Below are 18,505 nucleotides of genomic sequence, written 5' to 3'. Positions count from 1 at the left end.
TCCGCTGCCTCTCTGCAATTGTACAGAGTCGACACAAGCAGGGTCAGAGGTCCTGGTGCTGCCTGTGGGATAAGGACAGCACATCAAGGGCTTATTCTAATGGATTCTCTTTTCAACATCCGAGCGTCTCTTTTATATGCAGCTCCAGCAGACTGCTGTCACGACCAGCTGAAGGTCTGCTGCGGTTCAAGTAATCAGCAGAGGTTTGCGTGTGATCACACAAACATCCGAAAGTGACATGCCATCGACCGTGCCGTTTCATGCAGGGATTTTGAACAAAGTGTCTGTTATTATTTCTGATTATGGAATGTATTTCATGGGTGAAATGTCCGTGTTGTCCGTACTAATAAAGTTCCATCAAGTCTCATCTGAATGTGTTTTTTCTGTGCAGGATGGAAGAGACGGTGCGCTCACTCCTGCAGAACCAGGGTGTCCTGGAGCAGACTGCTGTGGACACGGTGGACATCATGAAGGCCTACAAAGTAAGGAAGCACTTGACTGAGCGCCAACTCTGTTTAGCTCACTAAAAATATGTGCGCTAAACAGAGCTGCGACAAATGTCTTAGTTAATGATTGATAAGGATATTGAGCATTTGTCATTTACAGGAAATATTATTGGTGGAGGACTCTTAGTACTTAGGCTGAACTGTCCAGGGCGATGGCGAGTGTGAGAAAGAGAAGCGGGTGCAGGCAGGATGGAATAATTGGAGAAAAGTGTGTGTGTGTGATGTGTGACAAAAGGGTGTCGGCAAGGATGAAAGGGAAGGTGTACAACATGGTGCTCAGGCCAGCAATGTTGTATGGTTTGGAAACAGTGGCACTGAGGAAAAGACAGGAGGCAGAGCTGGAGGTAGCAGAGATGAAGATGCTGAGCTTCTCTCTGGGAGTGAGCAGGATGGATAGGATCAGGAAGCAGTCGATCAGAGGGACAGCACATGTGGTCAGGTGTTTAGGAGACAAAGTCAGAGAGGCTAGATGGAGATGGTTTGGACATGTACAGAGGAGAGAGAGCCAGTACATTGGTAGGAAGATGTTGAGGTTGGAACTGCCAGGCAGAAGGTGGAGAGGAAGGCCAAAGAGGAGGTTTATGGAGGTGGTGAAGGAGGACATGAGGTTTGTAGGTTTGAGAGAAGAGGAAGCAGAGGACAGGGGGAGATGGAGGGAGATGATCCGCTGTGTGATTATTTACCTGACATGACCAAAAGTGAATTGTTTTACCTCTTTCAAAGCAGCAAAGGCAAACAATGTATCCCTCATAGTTTTTTCACAATGGCTCCGTAGTTGCGTAAATTGTTATGACTATAAAGCAGTGACCGTGTTACCGGTTCCAATCGCCCTATATATTTCTGTGGAACGAGAAAAATGGCGCCATTAATCCGGCATGGCCACAATAAAGAGAGCACGACCATTGTGCGCAAAAACAATGAAATTATGGGAGACATAAAAGAAGGCAGAGATGTGTGGAGGCTTATGTGTTCCTGCGAGAATAAATGGAATTAAAATACGAGATTAGCGGCCATGATGATGTGAGTCGCCGGCTTTAATCTGCCCCTGGGTGCTCAGGCCTCATCATGCCAACATGAAGAAGAATCTCTGTGAAATAGATACAGTGTCTTCATATGCAAATACTGTCTCGCTCTCTAATCCAGCCTGGGTTCCCCACAACTCTGAAGCATTTAGATGAAGGGTAGATGGTGGGACTGATAAAGAGAGGAGCGGTGTGTTTCACAAAAGGCGCTAACACATTATTTGACGGATTATTCTTGTCAGTGATGGAGGAATGTGGGAGGCTGGCAAATGTGGAAGTGGGACTATTGTGGGAAGGGAAGTAGAAAGTACGAATGGAAGTTTTTTTGGGAGGACGAGGATGATTTTTTTAATGCAATCCTTCCTATAGAGTGGGGCGGCCTGCCCATGTGGGGGGCGTGGAGCGATGCCTGGACGGGGGCGCGTATGACCTTGGACAACATACTTTTTTGCTGTTCTCGAATACTGTGGAATTGCACATCCACCCATGATTTTTTTTTTGTTCAGGTCTTTTCTGTCACAGACAAAAACAGTGTTAGTAAAGTTATTCTTTGTTGTAAGTTGATCGATATTACTTTATTTTTTCTTTTCTTTAATGTTAAAAAGGATACAATGTCACAGAAAGTAATTGAGAAGCACTGGTCTAATTGAACCTGCAAACATACGGTGAACAAAAACATGTTAAAAATCTCAATCTCCACTGACATTCTTGGATCTTTCAACACGTCAGCCTGTCAATGTCAAGGTCTAACTTAATTTGTCCTCGCTCCTGGTCACTTCAACCACTCTTACAAACCCTTCCAGTAAAACGTACTACAATAGTTTGTGGGAGAACTTGTAGTGGTAGCACACATGAATGGGATGTATAGGAAATTTTTGTCTGTATTAAAATTACTGGCTGTAGAAGTATCGACAGTACTGCGGGAAGTACAAGTGCAAGTGCTTCAATGGTAGTTGAAGGACTGTGGAGAATGTGGTATTATATTGTTTATTGTTCTAGGCTCAGAGATTAAAGACACAGGATGTAGTGATACAGCACATGATGTGGACTTCATTGTCCAATGTTGAACCGTCAAAATGAGAACTGAACCTATAACCATACGACAAAGAAGGATGGTTTATAGTCCAATATTCCTATCTACTGCCTGTAGTGTATTTGTGTGTTGGCTGAAGATTTTTTCGTGTTATTTATCAAATGAAGTCGATGAGGCAATGCAGAGTGTGCGAACATTCCGAGGCTTGTGTGATTAGCAGTGGGCGGAAACTGTCAACGGGGGCTGTTGCTGACTTCAAGCTGCTGTGTTTAACTTGAGTGAACCATCCCTGCACAGTGACTTGCCTGTATTCTGTGTATTCAGCAGATAAACTCAATAACTTGAAAGGGCAGCGGGAGCGACAAGGTTCTGCCTCGCTCGCCGGCTCCCTCTGTGGACGTTATTACTAGGCCCTTAAACGCCGCCTGATGAGCGCCCGCTCTGAGCGGGCTGCAGACTTCACAAACAAAAGCCAGCTGAAAAGCGTGACCATAAAGTATTGGCTCTAACACAGTTGTCTGATGGAATCAAACAAGATTGAAAACCTAATATATGTTTAGAGGAGATTGGATCAAGCAGAAAAACAAGGCGCTGTGAAGAATTTCCGAGTGAGAGGAGGCTTGTTCCTCCGCTGCATTTGGGTATGAAAGGAGTGCTGCAGCAATCCATCAGAGCTGCCTTTGTCCACCACATTAACTCCGTGCATCGTCAGGTTTGACAATTATCTGTCAGAGCTGGGATAGAAATGAAAAATGTCACACGTGGACGTGGTGATATATCACGCTGCAGTAGTTGAATACCCCTCTGTCTTTAAAGAATAGACGTTTTAAAGTTAGTCTCACTCTGGCTGTGAATATGGGGCTGTAGAATGATACCTATTGTGGAAATGGAATGATAAAATGTCCCTGCTGAGGGAGGTTTGGGAGGATTTCCACCTCAAGTGCTTGGGCTTCCACTCAGCTTTTAATTAAACCCAGACGCTCATCTATGTCCACTGTCTATTGTCAGTTTTAATTGCACCTATTGTCTTGTGCTTTTGGGGTGAGGAGAGTTCAACGTACTGAGTCTGACTTTTTATGGTGCAGTGCTACTTGAAGAAGCCAAACAAACCAGCCTCATCGTCCAAGTTCAGGCGCGTTTGGTGCCACAATGTTGGGTTGATGAAACAGCATCCTAATTTTCAGAGGCCACTAGATGGCGCTCTTGGTTTAGAAATGTTGTGAGGTGTCATTGAATTAGTCCAAACATTTTACAGCAGACAGCTCCATCTGGTGGCCTCTGAAAATCTGTGCACTGTTTCATGAAGCCTCATGTACCCATCACTGCCACTATGGCTCCAAAACTATGTCGTCTGTCAGGCTGGGTTAGGGGAAAAGTGTTTCATGTAGAAAGTTTGCTTTGAAGCCAGACCAGCACACACTATCCGAATGAGCTTCAGTTGTGTGAGAAATGGTGATTTTGGAAGTCACTGCAGTGATGTATTCCCAATCTTTTGTTTGAAATATGTTTTGTTTCATGTCGGAGAGCAAGTGCCTTCTGTGGTGTGTCAACTGTCTATTGATTCATTCTTGATTCCAGATAAAATTAGACAATTCGTGTTGTCAGACATCAGCCTGTCTAATTAGTAGTTAATAATTAGCTGTATGATTTATGGCAGATGGTTGAGCCCACCGCTATAACAAAACCAGAAGGCACTGAAGAGACTGGTGTAGTGAGACAGTCAGTGTTGGAGTCGTCAAGGTCGCTGGAAAACAAGCCGAGCTTGATTTGGGATTAAGGGATGTTTTTCTTGTTAAAGCATATTGTCCCATCTGCCAGCTCTTCTTTTTACTCTCTGGGTGTGACTTCTGCCATTCCAGTCCTCTTTTCCCTCCCTCTCTTCAGAGAACTCTCCTTCCTACGTACCTACTCGTGCTTTCTCTGCCTCGCCTCCTAACCTATCTTTCCATTGTAATGTTTCAGGATAAACTCACAGAGGAAGGGCAGAAACAGCACTGTGTCCCCGAAGAGAATGGGCCCCTGCTGGCAGCTCATCCAGAGCTTGAGTTTGGACTGCTGGCATCCACCAATCAAGATGCCAGCTTGGCAGAAGAGGAAAAAGACAAAACCAAGGTTCTCCTGGAACGCCTGAAGGCTCTGGAGGTAACTGCTCTCCCAACATGCTTTGATCCAGCCTCGTCATCAAGCTCTCTGCTCACCTTCCGTCACTGGCCCCGCGTCTGAAAGCATGACAGATCTTCAAACGCTTCTCTGTTAGGAGGAGAAAGCTGTCCTTGGAGAACAGAGCAAGCCTCAGGCTGTATTCTGCCTTTGTTTACCTCTGTGACCGCAGTCCCAACAACAGTGTGGAGTCCCTAAACACACATCTACTGAGGCCTCATCAGGAGACTCGTCATATATGCGGATAGTTCTGCCAGTAATTAGTGTGTGAGTCAGGATTATTGCTGCCTTTAAAGGAGATTGATCTGTTTGCAGACACTTTTTTTGTGATTACTTTTGTTTGGAGACCAGTGAGTATATTAAATAAAATCAGAAAACTGTCAGTGGGCTGTCCTACAAAAGTACAAAAACAGTCCGGGGGAGTGTGTGGGTCCATCGTCTGGCTGATTTCCTTCATTTAGTACGCTCGGTGACCCTCCAATTCTCTTATCGTCTCTACTGAGAGTCGGCCACTGTCCCCGTGTGCTCTGCCGTGGGCGAGGGTTGCTTGACAGGCCCGCCCATCAGGTGGCTTCACTTGGCGCGGACGGTCATCGGGAGTACACTCCAGCGAGCTTGTCGATTCCGTGAGGATTTGTTGAAATCGACTGGCAGTTGTGGTCATGAGGATGGAATTGGAGGAAGCAAAGACCCAGACAAGGACAAGGTCAGGGCAACGGAGCAGGGTATTACTGACAAGACAGGGATAATCCATGAAATTGAGCCGAAGCTGGAACGTTTGCAGCTTGTTAGTCATTGCTTTAAATAAAAAGCCAAACAACTTAAAAAAAATTATATCAGATCTATTAGCTTTTTCCATCATGACTGACTGTTATTGTCATTTATCATTTACGCCACGGAATTTTTGATGTCTGATTACTCTGAAATCTGGATTGATAATCTCAAAGCGAAAATAATTGAGTTAGTAATGAATTTGTCACTTATCAGGACTGCATAGGAGCCCATGTAGTGCCGCCGATGACCTGTTGCTGTGTACTGTTATATTAGAAACCAGAAGCTGTTTAAGTCACACTGGCCCAGGTGATCCATCTCAGGAGGCACATTAGTTGGAAATTACCTTCAAAATGGCACTATCAATAGGTGTTGGCCATTTAATTCCATTTCAGCCAGGCTGTGATTAATGCAGGCCAGGCCCAAGCAGCGAGCGGTGATGCATCACTTGTCTGCTGCCGTGTGTAAACTTTCCGTCTGCTCTGTCCACCTCCTACCTCTGTAGCTTTGCTTTCTTCATTTGGCTCATGTGCACTGCACCTGTTCTCGGAGCGCGTGGAGAAGCATCTACGAGTGACATTCTAATTATAAAAAAATGGAAATGTTGAAAACACAGCATTTCATTTGCGATGTGATTTATTAGATGGGCCCATAAGCAAATATAAATATGTATAAAAATGAACTGCTGGCTTAGTTTTTATGCTGCGTTGCATCTCATCCCACACATTAGTGTTTTGAATCTCTAAACACAGACCATATTATATGCAGCTCTGCGATACATCACTTACCTAAATATGTCTGTTTTATCCTTGGATCACCAACTTGGATATGAATTCAGGCTGTAGTGAGACATGCTCACATGTGCTGGGTGTAATCACCCTGCATTAAGAACTTCCTTCGATTTACTAAGTCTGACTGTTTGGGTGGGTAATTATTTCCTTCTCGTCAGATTGGAAGATTCTCAAAGGTCAAAGGCTGAGAATAGAAGGGCCGTGTTATGCCGCCTGTCTCTGACAAATTGGAATCTTCCGCTGATCAATAAGGGGCCGCCTGGCTGCTCGGCGCTATACTCTTATTAGAGACCGTCTTGAAACGGCTGAGCTGCCGTGCCAAAGTTCAGCACCATAACTTCCACCCGCTTGACCTTTTTTATCTGCCCTGGATTTGATTGGCTTCCCAGGTTCTGGTTCTGACATGTGACCTTTGTGAAGCTCCACTTCCTGGTGATTTGCCGTGATTGCTGCCTTACTTGTTGCTGGCCCATGTAAAAACACCGGTTGTGGTCATCCAAGTGATAATGTTTGTTGTTATGCAGGAGAAGAATTCTGCCTTGGCCTCAGAGAACGAGAGTCAGAGGGAGCAGTACGAGCGCTGTCTCGATGAGGTGAGTGGGGCACTGTTACTTGCATTGCAACAAGTATTTTCAATATATTTATTTCAACATGACTCTGAGCAGTTTCTCAAATTAAAAACACTGATGTATACAGTGAGCAGATGCTCCTCTTTGACCTTGTGACCTCTTTTAAACACACTTGGCCTTGTTTATGAAAAGTAAAGCTAAATCTGTGGTGGAAAACATGCTCCCTGCTTGTTCTCTACCGGCGCTCGTGTTTGATCCTGCTGTCTGTGTTGGGTGGTTGCAGAGGCTCATTTCACCATATTTACTCACATCTCCGCTCGCTCAATAATCCGGGGCAAGTGAACTCCAAAGAGCCATTGTGGCTTAACACGCTATTAATGAGCAATCAATGGGCTGTAATACAAAGCGCTTCTGCATTGGCGTTGTGGTTGGAGTGTGAGCACAGGATCAACAACACTTAAGCAGCGTGCACCTCTGCTTTGACAGCAACCTTGAGCTGTCAATACACAAAATTGCCATGTGGGAGTTGGAGGAGTGGGTGTGAAATACACATAACGCTGGAGTCGCTGCTGGAAAATCCATATCCTCTGTTTGCCTCTCTAATCATCTGCTGTTTTATTTTAGATTGGTCTTGGAGGTCTTGTTCAGTGCAGCGTTGTGAGGTTCACAAAAGAGCCTCATCATCGAACCTCAAAGACAAAGTGTGATCAGTGATCTTTTTCTTCTCTTTCTCTGTCCTTTTGAAGGTTGCCAATCAAGTGGTGCTGGCACTTCTCACCCAGAAGGTTTGTGGATATGACGACGAACGCATCTTCTGCGCTGTTTTCTGGGACAATAAAGTCTCACAAATGTTGTGGTTGTGGTCTTCAGGATCTCAGAGAGGAGTGTCTGAAACTGCGAACACGGGTTTTCGACTTGGAGCAGCAGAATCGGGCTCTGGGGATTTTGTTCCAACAGAAGATCAAGCCGGCCTCGGACCTGCTCCTCCAGGTCTGTGAGACAGCTGAGTCATAAACTCATCAGCAATAGCATTAATATATCATCTTTCTCCTCTGAGTAATACTGGTCGGTACTTAACTTAAAACAAATCTGCTGTCCTAGCGCAACAATAGACCCCACAATGGATAAACAAAATTAAAATGACATATTTGTCCTTGCAATAGTTTCATTTGTCTCTTCAGTATTGCCTTATTTTTTTAATAAATGTTTGGGGTTTTTTTTTTTTACAAGTTCCAATGAATTTTGACATTTAGTGACATATTCAGCCATAATTTACTTTATTTTTTCTTGCAATAGTTTCGTTTATCACTTATTATTTGTCCCTTATTTTGTAAGTTCCAATACATTTAATGGCATTTTTAGCCATAATTGACTTTGCATTAATTGTACATGAATGATTGTTGTTAACTTAAAAAATGCCAGGCCTCGTGCGATCAAAACATCACAGAAAGCTTAGAGCAAAGATTGATTTAAAAAACAGTCCATCTGGCAGAGATGGCTAATAAAAACAGAAGGCCAGATTGCTGCGGGCGTGTTGTAAAGCTTCAGCTGCAGCCACTTCCCCGGCCATTATCAGACACTGTCAAGCACAAGTGTATTATAAAAGGCCAGAAGAGCGATATTGATGACACTGCTGCGGGGACCAGGAGGTGCAATCTGCTGGAGATGTGAATTAAGCCACTTAGAAATATGATGTCTCTGTTTCATTGACCCGGCTCGCTGTTCCATATGATCCTGCACATCGATGGCCTGCAACTGTGGGTGTCATCGAAGGGTGTGAAGGAGGAGTGATTCTCATCAGTCAACTGGTGTTGGCCAGTGTAAAGCAGGCGATGGAAGGGGAGCAGAATTTCTGACACCTTGTACTGATGACGGCAAATCCGTCTTTCACTCCTCTCTTCTTCCAGATATAAATATAGCAGTGCGCTGCTTATTCCTTTATGATGGTGTCCTCAAACAGCAACAAGTGATTCATTATCAGAATGAATCACTGAATGATTACATGGTTCTGAGGTGCAGTAGGAGAGTGATTAATATCTATGTTTAGCCATGTGGGAGGAAACTTTTGCAGGGATGTCAGCATTTGACGTTTTGGACAAGATGTCAATACTCACTTTTTTTAAATTCATCTTATTGTTTTTTTTCTTTAATATATTAGAATTTTAATCAGCTTTATCACCAATGTCAGCCAGCATCCCACCAACTACGAAAGTGCATTCATGAAAAAAATAAAAATAAACAATCATAATAGAAGTAACTAATAAATAAATAAACCACAAACAACAGGGGTTGTTCACAAATAATAAAAATATATGCTTCTCTCTATGCCGACTTTGATTTGATTTAAAACACACACACACACATTTCTCTTCCTATCTTAGTGAGGACCGTCATTGACATACGTTAACATAATGCTTTCCCCAGATTCTCTCCCTAAACTTAACCATCTAAAACAAATGGCTTAACTTAACCTTTACGCTTAACCAAACTAAAACCCAATTATAATAACCCAGCTATTTTGTTGTTTTAACCCTCAGAATGAGGCTTGACAAAGTGGGGACCGGCCAAAATGTCCTCACTCTGCTGATTAAAAACCCATACACGAATATGTAACATTGTTTGTTGATGAAATTTACAACACAAAAGTTGGATGGAAAGAAATTTTGGTACTGATGTATTAACTTTGAACAGATGAAGTCGGCCAGACCAGTTTCCTCTTTTTCCCTCTCCCTCTCAGCCAGAAGCCAAGGGAGCCTCCCGCACCCATGGGTGTTCAGTTTCCAATCTTGCGCTCAACTCCTTTCCTTATCAGTAATTAAATGTTCTCTATTTCCCTCAGGACATCTTCAGTTTCCCTGATAATAACTAGAATACATTTCTCTGTCACTGTGCCCCCACTGCTGAAGAGACAAACTTCAATTGCGATACTTTCAAATAAATATGATCTTTTTTTGGCACAATTTCGGAACCAGCAAAATGTACTGTAACGCATAGTGTTGTCAAAGACAGACACGCTTTACTGGACATTCAGTGATCCACTGAATGCAGCATAGTAGAAACAGTCCTTTGATCACTTAGTCTAATGACAGTATTTTATATGATAGTAAATTATATTAAATATAATTTTAGCAATATAAATGTGACAAAATGAAAGGACATGTTTATGCATGCTTTTATTTCTATCCTTCTGGGGACATTGTGAGGCTTCTCATTGCCACAACCCTTTCCCCAGCCTCTCACCCATCCAAAACACATGGCTAACCAGTACTCATCCAAACTTAAACCCAATTATAATGACCTGGTTGTTTTGAAGTCTTCATCCTTAAATGAAGGCTTAACCTTGTGGGGTAAGGCAAAAGAACCCCCACAGACGCCTAAGGGCCCCAGGTGTTTTCCGCCAAATTTGACCTTACTAGGCTAAATATGCTTTAACACGCACACCCACACACCACTCGTTGTTGTTTTGCTATATCTGTGAGGCCCTGTCATTGCCATAATGCTTTCCTCTCACCCTAAGCCTAACCATCCAAGTGGCAAACCTTAACCAAACTTTTAAAATAAACACAAAGCAAAATGTCCTCACAAGAAGGTGGCTTGTCATGACTTGGTACTCGCAAGTATGGCAACACATGCCCACACACACACATATATACATACATACATAATTGTATTACCATGCTTTGTTTAGTATTTAGGAGTGATTTACACCACAAGATGAATGGAATTCCGGCTTTCTAACGTCTTGTGTTTCTCAATTTCCATATTTGACTTTGGCCTTGAACCTTTTAAAAACAGTCCAAAATCCATACTTGTCATCTCCTGCTCTCTCTTTCCACCTCCCCCTGTGACCCTGTGACAGTATTGACTGAATGCTTGATGAGGATGCTGAGGAGGTGAAATTCAGCACCCATATGATAAGATCAGAGCTAGGCCACTCCCAACCTGCTTGCACAGAGACACCCTAGTACTTAACCCTTTTGGAAGCTGTGGTGGATGGTCGGCTCATTGGCACAACCATCAGAAGCTGAAGTGCATCCAACAAACACAACTACTTGCATAACTTATCAGGACGTGATAGAGGAGACACTGACACGCTCACCACCTACTATAGCACAGAAAAGTTCTCCCGTGTTTCTCCTGTACACACTCACTGACACACTCTTTCAACTATCTGTCAAACTATCTCTGTCTTTGTGTGCACAGAAGCTCGTAGGATGCCTGTGGTGTTGGAGGCTTGTTTATTCTAGAAGACAATAGATAGCAACCTTGGGCATCATTAGTCTGCCAACAAAATGTAATTTCCAGAAGCGTAGTAACAGAAGAGATTTGCTGGTGTTTTAGCACTGGCTGAAAATCTGGGGCAAGATGCAGGTCCAGGGTCAGTGTTGTGCGCCCCCTCCTCTTTTACCTTTACATTCCATTATGCCAACTGGCTAAACTATTTTTCATTTTATCTTCCCATCGACCTCTTAGTGTATTTGTCTGGTTGTGTACTTGATGATGATGGCTTTTCTATGACTCCTGTGTCAAAAGAAGTTGACAAGCCTCTCAAGGCCGTGGCCCAGGCTTGTTCGTGTCTCAACCTGAACCCCTCAATGCTGTGGGGCTGCATCTGTCGCAACCCTTTAATGTGTGGGCGCAGCAGTAATATTCTTTTCTTGGCTTGGTTTCAACCCATCTAAGTGTTGGTCTGAAGCTCTAAAAGTCTGACCGTATATGAACCCTCCAAGTCTGGTCATATGTTGGGGTGGATCCATATTCAAGGGCTTCATGATTTAGGGTCTCCTCTCACAAGGTCATCGCTTTAAGTTATGGCCTTTATTACCCTGCGCTGAAGCCTAAAACGTTCTTATAAATGTCAGAACCCCTTTGTCCTGTCCTCAAAGCTGAGAAAGATGGGTGTGTTACAGCCTAGACGCAGTCCTGGGTTGTTATACATCAAAGGAATTTGGCAGCAGTCATGTCCATCAAAGTTGTACTTTTAAACGATTGAGGTATTTGAAGTTTCTGTTCTTAGTCTCTTCTCCTCCTTTGGATCCTGGTCTTTTCTGAGCCTCACCTCTCCTGATTTAGATGCAGACCTCATATTTGTCTTTTCTGCTTGGGATGTTGGTCTTGTCCTTGTCTGAGGACCTGAAGGTCACAAAATAGACCCAACAATGATTCAGTGGACAACCCTTTTTTTTAGACTTAATAAAGTTTTTGGCTCATACAACTGGACGGTCACCTTCTCAGCTACAACCTTTCACGAAGATGTAAAAAGGCAAACCTCAAAAGATGTCAGATCAATGATCCTCCTTTGGATTATTTCTGGTACAGCAGCAGGTAGCGAGTGTAATTAAGTCCAGAGATTAATAGGAGGAAGTATATTTGTCTCAGTCGCTCCGAAGCATGGGAGCTAAATAACGGATGACTGGCTGTATTGAAAGAGAAATCAGAGGAATCCCACAGTCCCTGACGCAATTATTTCTTATTCATACTGGTTCTATTTCCTCCAGCTGATGACTTTAATGACTTTGAGCAAGAGTGCGAACTGGGGCTCGGGTGGCACAAATGGAGGGAGTCAGCAGGGCACCTTTAGCGGCTTCAACTGTGGTTGGAAGACCATGTCAAACAGTCGCATGTGCTCTATGTTGATAGAACAAGAGAAGCATGTCTTTCATGTGTTCATTTCTAGTTTCACTGAAGCATTTATACGGTTTATTATGTAATATTGCAATACAGAATGGATCGTAAATATTGGATATGCACATGGCTTTATGGTTATTTTTACCAAATAAAAGCAACCTCAACATGTTTCTGTAATCACCATCGTATTAGCAAATTATATAACAAGTTGAATGTACAAAATCAAATTAGAAAAAATGAAATCCACACATCAATGGCTGTAATCCAGAAGAAAAGCAAGATCCAATTTACTGAAGTGACATTGTGACCCAGTGTCTCTTATGCAGCTTTTCTACTGGTGTTTCTACCACTGAAAAGCAAAGTCATCCTATCTAGTTTGTGTGAACGTCTCAATGTCTGAGTCAACTGTTGATTGAAAATTGAAAAACAATTTTTCTTACATCTATTATTAGCATTATTTTGCCGTACAACATTAAAGAGTGCGGTATTTGAAGAAGTAACAACGTTGTCGCAGCTTGTACTGTAAGTAAAAAACACATCTTGAGCACCATTGGATTTGCACACACATACTTGCTTGCTACGCTTTAAGCGGACGATGGTCACTACCCTATTCTTTCTGAGCTGGAAAATATGTTTTGTATTTTTTTGTTGTAATGTTGACTCGGATGAATTACTGTATCTTGTCTTTAATTATTTGAATGGGTGCTTGAACCATGTTCACGTTTTTTTTTTTTTCAGTTTGAAATTAATATATATATATATATATTTATCCTTTTTTATTTTTTTTAACCAGAAACTCCACTCTAGAATCATGGATTTGTCTGCAGCCGACTTGCTCCTGGAGCCAGAGAAAAGCAAGGCGTTTTTACTTTCCAGGAACACAGAGTCTCCTCCCACGGTAAGTCGAACCATAACAGCGGACCTAATACGATTTTCCACAAGTCCTCACTTTGACAGGACCCCAACTGCCCTCACTCACTCACAAAATCATTAACTGATATTAAAATACACAGCAAAATGCATGATGCCATGACCCCTCATCCGCTCTCAGCAGGGAAAGGTGGCAGTATCACTTGGCTCTCTGAGAACGAAATCCTTGTCATATTACCAGAAAACCATCGATTGAAAGTGGTAGTCAGTAAAAGCGACTCCGGAGGACAGTGCGGTACATTAGTCATCTTATGTATTATGCATTGCAGAGTCCTTATTCTTTTCCCCCAGTGAGAACACGACTTTTATAAAAGCAGTGTGTGCTGAGAGATGAAGTAATTACAGTCAAGGAATGAATCATTTGTCATGTTGTTAACAAACTGTGCACCTGATCCTGTGAACATGTACATTAAGGACGAAAAAAAGGCTCTTTTCTCTCCAGAGACCGCAGCGTTTCACACCTACATTCATTTTTATTTCAATTTAGCTGCAGGGAGCTGTGAATGGAACACTCGTCTGCTGAATTGGGATTTGAAACTCAGTGCTGAAGTATTGATGTAAATCGTCTTAGATACATCTTGAGATAAAGTAATCATTTTGTTGTAAAAATTTACACATTGTCTCTTTCCAAGCTGTGTACGTTACTGATGAGCTGTTAAACCTTTGTGCTTTTAATTCCTGTTTTTACTACTATTTTTTATTTTCCTTGGTTACGGGACTTCCTGTGGAATTCCTCCACTTTGACATTTAAACTAATACAGCACCTCTGAACAAACCAATAAGATTTTGACTTTTGTTGAATGTCAAAGGAGACCCACGGACATGGAAAGCCGAGCTTCCATTTGAGCAAGTGTCTCAGCCAGTTGAGTCTGACGATGCCAGCGCCTTTGTACCAACGCAGCAGTTGTAGCAGCAGCGAATTGTCTTTGTCAAGTGCTTGCAGTGAATACTCCAGTGGTTCATACACCTGGAATGATGGACGTTCCTGCAGCAAAATGGTAACTTTTCAGTTATGTTGTTATATTTGACAAGACATTCACTGTGTGTTTACACTGCTTGTTTTTTTTTTTTTTTACCCTTAGACGTCGCTGAACTGGGAGACCAGACTGAGTTTGGGTTCTTCGGCCCCCAGCAACATCTGTGCTCTGCCAGAGGACCAGCGGACCAGACGCAAGGAGACCAACATACTTGAGGGACTGCGGAAACTACAAAGGAGGAGGCACAGATCCTCATCAATGTCCAAGATCTCCAAGGCGGGTTACAAGGACTGTATGAACTCCAACGAGGGCATATATTCCCTTGGCATCAAAAGCAGCAGCAGAGGAGTTTCCAAGCCCACCCACGTAGCAAGGAATTTGCATCTTGGAAGCAGGAAGTTGTCGGATGAGTCTGACGATGCCGATGATGAACTGGCACATTCAAGTCATTCAGATAAAATCCCAACAAAAGACAATTGGTTTTACTGCAAGAGGCTTTCCCGGAGCATCTCAGACAGTTTGTGTAGCTGGGAGGGGACTCAGGATAACGTACCTGGTGGTGACCACAACTCAGGCTCTACGGCGACAGAACAACCTCCTGCCTATGACCCAAAGGAGCGTCCTGAGAAACTCACGAGTTGCATTCGCACTTTTCTCCCTGTGGGAGAGCATAAATCGGCTTTTTCTAAACCATCCGCTCAACGGATGCCTGCTTCTCAAATGAGTGCTTTCATTCAGAACTCAGACACAGAAGATAGAGAGAAACTCAACTCAGAGTCTAATAACCGTCTGTCTTTTACCCAGCCAGACAAGCCGTTGCAGAGGCTCTCCAGAGATATGTCCAAGCAGCTGGCACAGCGCTGCTTGCAAAGGGAGCAAGGACGCACCCTTTCAGCCGATGGGAGACCTCAGCCTTGTAGCCTGATTAAGGAATCTAAAGCAGGAACCTGCAGTCAATCTGAAGAGAGTGTCTTAGTAATATTTGATGCTGAGGGACAGCCAATTGAGCTGTGTTCGCAGAAGACAACGGCACTGCACGGATCTCAAAAAAGTATTGCGGGCTGCAACGCAACTGATGGTTCCATTGAATCAGTGCGCCATGAGAGACCATCGCGACAGAGAAACTACACTGCTCTTGAATCTCCTGAAAAGCCATGCGAATATCAGTCTGGCATGAACAGGTCAAGCGAAAAGTTAGCAATGCAAGCCACCCCACCAAAAAAGCTGGTTAAACCCGGAATTAACAGAAACAGCAGAGGACATTCTATCCCTCCAATGAATGATTCTGTGGGCTCAAAACCCTCTGGATCAAAAATACCTGGGCGGAATAAACATTCACCGTCTCCTCTTAGAGTGTCCAAGGGCTCCAACACTGATAATTCAGGACCTTCTGCGCAGGAGAGATCTCCATTATCTCCATTATCTCCATCAGCTAAGGTCTCCAGGTTTAGTAAGGCCTCACAGAGCACCAAGGCTGTAAACTCCAAGCTTTCTAACAGGAACCCATCATCCAACTCTTCTCATCTTTCAAGGAAGCAGTTGGATTTGGCTGAGAAAATTGAACAGCCAATCAGGGACAAACACTGTGAAACCATGAAAAACAAACTCAGGTCCCCTTCTCCTCCCCTACCCCCAGGTCGCACCACCTCTTTACTAATAAGACCAAATTATGAAGCATCACCTCAAGCACATAAATTTGGGGTGACCCAACAAGCTACACCAACCACTGTGAGGGGTCCACCCCCGAGTTACCATAACTCAAATACACAAAATATGCAAGCTACATTGCCCATTAAAGATAAAGATTTATTTGACAAGGAGCATGATGCAGGCTACGGGACTTCGCTAGCACCTCAAAAACTGGTTGGACAAACTGGTCAGCACCTTCAAAAGTCCCCTGTCATCATTCATGCTCCAACTAAAGGAACTTTTAAACGGATAACTACAAAAGACTACCTCCCTACTGCAAACTCAGGGCACGGTCCTGAACATGAAACTGCACCTAAAAGTTCAAAGAATGTCCCGCCTCCATACAGTGCCCTCAACAAGAGAGGAACTCCTTATGAAAATGGTCACCAGTTAGTGCAAAAGAGTTCTGTTAGTTTACCACTTACAGATACAACTCAAGCGAAATCAGAGCCACATAATGGTAAAGATCAGCTAAGCCCTCTGAAAAGTCCAGGCATGCTGTCACCCAATTCAGGTGATAGAGCCTCCAAGAGTCGAATCCCAATGGGTTTCAAAGCTTTTTTAAAATCTCCTCCGAGCCACAAACATGCAACTTCAATTCCAGCCAAGCTGGAGAAAGATCAAATCAACTTGGTCTCCAAGGACACTGTGATCTTAACTGTCTCCACCCAGAGTGACAACTCAGAGCCTGTGCACAGTACCGATTCACCACCTAAGATCTTGGGTAGCGGGGGGAATGGTGAGGTTCCAGGTAGGTTAGTGCTCGAGGGTGGAAATGCTGGTGAGTCGCATGAAGAAGAGGAAGGTTGCATTAAAGACAAAAGAGGTAGCCAGCTGTTTTCTCGATCCATATCTGTCACGACCAAACCACATCTGAAGCCAGCCTTGGGAATGAACGGGGCTAAAGCCCGCAGCCAGAGCTTCAGCACAAACTACATAGAGAAACCGAACATCAATGTTCTGGATGGACCAGTAAAAATTAGGACCCAGATCATAACTAACTCTGGTGAACGAGGGAACTCATTATCAAGGCAAACATCCTTGGAGGTGCCCTCACATGTGTCAGCTGAGAGTCCTCTCCATTCCCCAAGAATGAGGCTAAGTCATTATGGTGGAATGACTGGGTCCTCGTTCCAAAGTATCACAGAGAAAACCCCTGTATTTACATCGCCCCCTCAGAAAGATCCACGCACCATACCCATCACGAATAGAGACGGTGTGAACAACATCCACAAGCCAGGAAAGGTTGTACCTCATTCACAGTTTCAAGCTGCATTGAGCAGCCTGTACAGCCCAGAAAAAGCCATCAGTTCTGGCAGACCGGGATTGAGCCTTGAAGATCATGGTCAGAAAGATCATCCCAACAAAACCCCAGAGGTGGAAGAAACACAAATCAGCTCCATCATCTGCACCATAGAGGAAAAAGTCATGCTGGGCATTGAGGAGAACTTGCAAAAATCCCAAGAACACGAGAAGAACGCCATGAGTGAGATGAAGCAAAAAACTGTCCCGTCGCTCGCCAACTGGTTTGGTCTCAAAAAGAGCAAACTTCCAGCACTGTCAGGAAAGAAAGCCGACTCCCCCAAAGGAAGAGAGGAGAAAAGAGAGCTGAAGATCGGGTCGGTGCTTGGAGGCATACAGATGAAGTCGGACAAAAGAAAAGACAAAAAGAAAAACGATAGCCAACACAAGGATTGCCGGGAGGGGCAAAATCAGTCCGAGGTAAACAACAAGCTCAGCGCCATCATGGACCACTGCAACAACCAAATGGGACAGATTGCAAACCAGATCCAGTGCACGACTGCCTTCCTTGGGAAAGACCAGTTTGTCAAAGAGATTCTTGGCAGGTGAGTGTCAGAGTATCAAAACAAAATCGTAATTTTTATGGCAATACATTTTCAAGCCTTAAGTTCAAACAAAATCTCATCCTCATTTTATGGAGTTATTTGATAAATATAAACTTATTGGATCACTCGTATATACTCAATCAACATTGGGGTAACTGCTCCAGAAAGGGCTGCGTTAAGTGCAGGTTTTTATTCCAACCAACCAAGATGACGCCTTTTCACCAAACAGGTGTCTAGGGAGTGGAATCAGTTGGCTGCATCAGCTGAAAGCTCATTGGTTAAACTGAGTGTAATTGATCGGTTGGAACAAACCTACCTTGGGTGTGTTCATATATTTCTATCGCAGACATCATTTGTTTCCTAGTTATTCCCGTTAGGTGGAAGTACAGTTGAAAAAGCATTTTTGAGCGTCGATTTTCTTTCCCATTTCAACAGACAAAAAATATTTCAATTTCGGAATTGTTCTATTGACATCAATGTCTGACTTCAGTAATGAACAACATTGAAGTGAGTTCGAGGTTATGCACAATAAACTGATGTTTAGCATACTGTAATTCTGTTGATGATGCTTGCAGTCGGACA

General features: G+C 43.5%; 1 protein-coding gene across 8 annotated transcripts in view; it reads left to right on the top strand.

Moving 5' to 3' along the window:
- The window catches only part of LOC128752983 (nck-associated protein 5-like), a 98,461-nt gene that overhangs the window by 63,155 nt on the left and 16,801 nt on the right, over positions 1-18,505 (top strand). For all 8 annotated transcript variants that reach the window (XM_053854841.1, XM_053854839.1, XM_053854842.1 and 5 more), the window contains 8 exons: positions 392-482; positions 4,524-4,703; positions 6,808-6,876; positions 7,599-7,637; positions 7,723-7,842; positions 13,274-13,378; positions 14,220-14,408; positions 14,493-17,923. In XM_053854841.1, coding sequence (XP_053710816.1) covers positions 392-482; positions 4,524-4,703; positions 6,808-6,876; positions 7,599-7,637; positions 7,723-7,842; positions 13,274-13,378; positions 14,220-14,408; positions 14,493-17,923 — 4,224 coding nt within the window. The remainder of the gene's footprint in view (positions 1-391; positions 483-4,523; positions 4,704-6,807; positions 6,877-7,598; positions 7,638-7,722; positions 7,843-13,273; positions 13,379-14,219; positions 14,409-14,492; positions 17,924-18,505) is intronic.

The sequence above is a fragment of the Synchiropus splendidus genome, chromosome 1 (genome assembly GCF_027744825.2).
Source record: "Synchiropus splendidus isolate RoL2022-P1 chromosome 1, RoL_Sspl_1.0, whole genome shotgun sequence".
NCBI lineage: Eukaryota > Metazoa > Chordata > Actinopteri > Syngnathiformes > Callionymidae > Synchiropus > Synchiropus splendidus.
Note: the sequence above shows the minus strand (reverse complement) of the source record. Positions and strands in the feature narration are given on the sequence as shown.